At 40.3% G+C, this 5,073-nt stretch overlaps 1 protein-coding gene across 1 annotated transcript in view; it reads left to right on the forward strand.

Annotated features, from left to right (window-relative positions):
• The window catches only part of KDR (kinase insert domain receptor (a type III receptor tyrosine kinase)), a gene marked incomplete at its 5' end in the record, with an annotated part of 29,427 nt that overhangs the window by 19,507 nt on the left and 4,847 nt on the right, over positions 1-5,073 (forward strand). Inside the window, 6 exons of the mRNA XM_010144418.1 lie at positions 533-633; positions 1,946-2,068; positions 2,333-2,444; positions 2,838-2,937; positions 3,054-3,159; positions 4,928-5,073. Of these exons, the coding sequence (XP_010142720.1) occupies positions 533-633; positions 1,946-2,068; positions 2,333-2,444; positions 2,838-2,937; positions 3,054-3,159; positions 4,928-5,073 (688 nt within the window). The remainder of the gene's footprint in view (positions 1-532; positions 634-1,945; positions 2,069-2,332; positions 2,445-2,837; positions 2,938-3,053; positions 3,160-4,927) is intronic.

A 5,073-nucleotide genomic window follows, 5' to 3' on the forward strand; every position in this document is an offset into this window, starting at 1 on the left:
GCAGGAACTGAGTACCTGGATATCTTTGTTGGATACTTGAGTACATTATTTCCCCCAGTCACTGAAGCATGAAGTTAGGCTTCTCCTACCCTAAATTAGCAGGACTTCTTGCCAAATTCAAGTCTTTCTCCCTATGGCATATTCTTCTCCTGTAAGGACTGGGTAGGGCCTCCCTCTTATCAGTTTCCAAATTCGTCTCCTGAAACCACAGCAAGCCTTTCCTGTCCTAGAAACTTGTGAGCTGAGTTTTGGTTGTTTCTTTTGGGATTGTTTTGCAAATCTTTCCACTGGTGAGAACTCTGGAAATAAGCAAGGAGGCCTGGGGTATAACCCATCACCTCGAAGTTTATTTTACACAGGACTAATTTGGTGTAAAATGTGTTGCTAGTGATAATTATACACCAAAAAAAGGGCTCGGTTTGCTCTTCTAGTTCAATGTGGCATAAGGTTAACATGGACTTTTACCTAAGAAACATTTATGGAGGAAATCGGTGACAAAGGACATGTTTGACGGTCGTCTGATTCTTTGCAGCTGTTCCTGAAGACCTTTGCAAAAACCCTTTGACCATGGAGGACCTCATCTGTTATAGCTTCCAGGTGGCGAGGGGAATGGAGTTCTTGGCTTCACGGAAAGTAAGGAACTTCTCAGGAAGAGTGGCATGTTATTTATTTGACTGTAGGAAACAGCATGTTCATCTTTGGACTAGCAGTCATCCGCAGCTTTTTCTTTTTGCTCTAAGACATACACAAATCATTAATACTCAGAGTGAAACAGCCCATGCATTTATTGATGGAAATGTTAGTGATCTGTATAAGATTTATAGGTCACCGATTCACAGAAGATTGGTTAAGTAGCTGGAAGAGGGGAGCTGACTTATGAAGATGATTAAAGGAATTGGGGACAAATCCCTGGTAACCCGAGCTCAAGTAGAGTAAAGGAGTTTTCTCTGAGGAAGTAGCTTGTAACTTGTGCAGTAGAATTGGAAGGACAGTGTGAGGAGAGACAGTGCTCACCTAAGAAACTTCATGGATGACTCGTCGGAGAGTCTTTTGCCACAGACACCCTGGCAGTCCATAGCACCTCACTGGCACTTTGGCCTTCTAGAGATGCTTTCCTCGGTTTGAACCTAAATACGTGTAGTACATGTTTCAAAGGATGTACATTCCAGCAAGAGTAAGCAATTCTGTGCAGTTGTATAGAAACAGAAAGTACTCAGAAACGGGAAAAGAAAATAGAAGTGGAGAATACAACACTGCCCTAGAGTGCAGGTTAGGTGTTCAAGAGCAGGGTTCAGTCTTTTCTAAAAATACGCATTTGTCTACGTTTCATACATCCTGGTTGGTGTGTATGTGTAAAAGCCTATCTTTCTGACATCTGCAGTTCTATCCATACTAGAAGCAAATCTGCAGCTACTTTCAGAACCTGGCTTTATTTCAGTGTACTAAGGCTTGAGATTTGAAGCCTTTGGGTTGTTGGCTAAGCTGTTGTTTTGCATAGGTAAAGACATGGACTTTTCTCTCTGTAGTCAGGGTTAGTTTGTGTTGGAATCAAATCGGCATTTTAGTGTGGTATGTTTTTTAGAGAGAGTGGAGTGCACAAATTTGAGAGAACCTAAGTAAATCTAAAGGTAATCAGATCTGAACCTGTTTTGTGTCAGCTTCTTAAGATAATTAATTAGCTAACTTCAAAGGCCCTCTCTGCATAGTGAATAAACAGATGTATGTTTGGACTTGGGAACACAAGTCTTCCTGAGCCAAATCAGTTTTGACCATCAAAAAAGCACTTAAAATCAGTAACTGTTGATGCTGAGGTTTCTTTTTCTAAAAAGGTTTTACGGATTATCTGGCCTTTGAGGGTAGAAGAGCACATATGTGAAAGAGATCAGCGCTGTGGACAGAGCTATGACAACAGGCAGCATATGAACTTGTTTACTTCTCTTTGCAGTGCATCCACAGGGACCTGGCTGCTCGTAATATCCTCTTGTCAGACAATAACGTGGTCAAAATCTGTGATTTTGGCTTGGCTCGGGACATCTACAAAGACCCAGATTACGTCAGGAAAGGAGATGTAAGTTTCAAATTCTGTATTTGAGAGAGAATTAATATATTAATGTTTGAGAGACAATTCATATGGAGTCAGGACTCCCTTTTTTTTTTTTTTTTTTTTTTTGCCTTTAGGGGTTTTTTGGAAATTTTAAAATTTTTTGAGAGAAATTTATATTGGGTGCAGGCCCCCTTTTTTTTTTTTTTTTTTTTTTGCCTTAAGTGGCTTTGTGGAAACTTGGTGTTTTGCTAAACTGTGGTACCTTTTTGTTTACGGAAATGCTTTCAGGCCAGACTACCTCTAAAATGGATGGCACCAGAAACCATTTTTGACAGAGTATATACCATTCAGAGTGATGTATGGTCCTTTGGAGTTCTGCTATGGGAAATATTTTCATTGGGTAAGTCACTTTAATTTTATTGCGTCATCTTAAATTTTCAGAAACAGAATCTGAAGAAAGCAGTCAAAGTGTTCTTGGATCCTCCTAGCATTATTTTTTCACTTCTTGAAAATTTCCTGTTTATTTTCTCCATCAAAATAAAATATTCAAATTTCCTTAAAAATGCAAATGTGGGAATATGGACTTGAAATGCTTCTTCATACAATTTTGGTATGTGATGATGTGCTTCTTTTACTCAGTCATTTGCTGTCTCTATCTTAAATATGAATTGCTTGCACATCCAAATATACTGAATTACCTTATTAACTCAGGCCATTGCAAATTATTTGTTTGAAAATTAACCCCAGAATTTAAGAGTCTAAAGCATTAATATTACTGTTGCTCCCATTTTAGGTGCGTCACCGTACCCTGGAGTGAAAATTGATGAGGAATTTTGCAGAAGACTAAAAGAAGGAACAAGAATGAGAGCACCAGACTATACAACACCAGAAATGTGAGAAACTCTTCTTTCAGCTGCCCACGTTTACCCCGCAATAATAGCAGGCACCAGAGCAAGTGATAGGTGCTGGTTAATTTATGCTGGTATTTTAATGGGCTTTGTCCTTCTAGGTACCAAACAATGCTGGATTGCTGGCACGGAGATCCTAAGCAGAGACCAACCTTTGCAGAGCTGGTGGAGCACCTGGGGAATTTACTGCAAGCCAACGTCCGTCAGGTATGCGACGTGTATTATCTGGTTGCTAAAGCCACCAGCTGAACCCCTCCTGTCCTGTAGACGAGTACTGTTCACTGGAGCTGTTGAGGAGCCTTCTTCCATCGCTCCTGTTACTGACCAGCAGAGAAGAATGGCTTTTGGGAGCAGATTGCAGAGGTCCACTGGTAACCCTTGCCCTGCCAGCAAGGGCTTCCCATGTCACTACTGCTGTGGTTACTTAGCTGTCTTGCTGGAGATTTGTTGTCCCAGGCTCAGTCCCTGCTCTGCGTACAGCAGATAGCTGCTGTTGATCTTACTGTGCTAGAGATGTACATCCTAGCGTGTGTGAGGATGAGGATTGCAATAATTTTCTGTAAAATGAGGATACAGGCGTTTCACTGCCTGTCAGCAGCTCCATGCAGATAGGCGTATTGAGACTTGTCCTGTGTGCAGGCATTGTGTTAAAAGCCTCCTGTGTCAAGGTAGGGTACATGGGCCTTCTCCCAGGTTCTCCATCTTGTGGCTTCCTCTTCATGTTCTACAGAATTGACAAGGCCCAGGCAACAGATGTGAGCACACTTAGATGAAGGAGGCTGGGTTTGGCCATGTGTTCTCCTGTTAGATGAGTTCTCCTTTTCTGACCTGTTGGTAACAATGGGAATTACTTGTCCTTCCAAACTATTGTGTCTTCTGTGCATACCAAAACTCCAGAGGGTTTCTTCACTTTGCTAAAGGGCAAATTGGATCATATGTGTCACAGAATCACAGACCGGCTGAGGCTGGAAGGGGCCTCTCTAGGTCATCTGGTCCAACCCCACTGCTCAATCAGGGCCACCTAGATCCAGTTGCCCGGGACCATGTCCAGACAGCTTTTGAATATCTCCAAGGATAGAGACTCCACAGCCTCTTTGGGAACCTGTGTCAGTGCTCAGTCACCTGCACAGTAAAAAAATATGTCCTTCTATGTTCAGAACATTCTTTCTGTATATTTACCCATAACCTAATATAATTGGATTGCTAATGATTTAGACGCTCTTGTCATAAACTGTAGCATACTGTGACTCTAAAAGACAAACATGATTTACTAATAGCTAATTATGCAGCTGTCAAATTGTGAGCCAAAAGAAATAGATGCAAAAAAATTAGAGAAAAGGTGGAATTTATTGAAGGATTTCTTATGGGACTGTAAATAGGAATGTAGTACTGAAGGATGCATAACCCATTTTCTCTCTTTATACTTTAGAAGTGTAAACACAAGTGGAAGGGATTTTTAAAAATAGTATCCTTGTTATTCACAAAAAAATTAGATGTCAAAGTGTTATAGAAAATGTCTTCTTTTGCTATCTCCATTTCATTCTTTCATTTACTTGTTACACTTAATTTAGTCTTTCTGATTAATATGCTGTGGTCTAATTCAGTCTCAGTTTCGGTTTGACATTATTTTTTTTCCCAGGTTCATGTTCTTTGAATCATTGGGATCAAACATTACTAAAAACTACATTTATTATTTCAAAAACATCAATAAAGGTTCAGATTATACATTATGTTACAGTATGTCATATAAAAATCTCAATTTTTTAATATAAAACTACTTGCCAGTGCTTCTTACTAAATTTCCTTCTTTTAATGTAGCTGCTCCTGCAAGGTTTTGTAGTGGTCATAGTTTAATAAAACAACTAAGGTAGCACTGTTGGACTGATGCACTCTCCATGTACGTGTGTGTAGCTGTTTATGTCTGTGCAACTCTGCAGTCTATTTAACTTTTGTATTTTTTCACTGCATTCTACAGGATGGTAAAGACTACGTTGTCCTTCCTTTGTCAGTATCGCTGAATATGGAAGAGGATTCGGGTCTCTCTCTCCCAACTTCACCTGCTTCCTGTAGGGAGGAAGAGGAAGTCTGTGATCCAAAATTCCATTATGACAACACAGCAGG

This window comes from Buceros rhinoceros, unplaced genomic scaffold (assembly GCF_000710305.1).
Source record: "Buceros rhinoceros silvestris isolate BGI_N320 unplaced genomic scaffold, ASM71030v1 scaffold3281, whole genome shotgun sequence".
Classification (NCBI taxonomy): Eukaryota; Metazoa; Chordata; class Aves; order Bucerotiformes; family Bucerotidae; genus Buceros; species Buceros rhinoceros.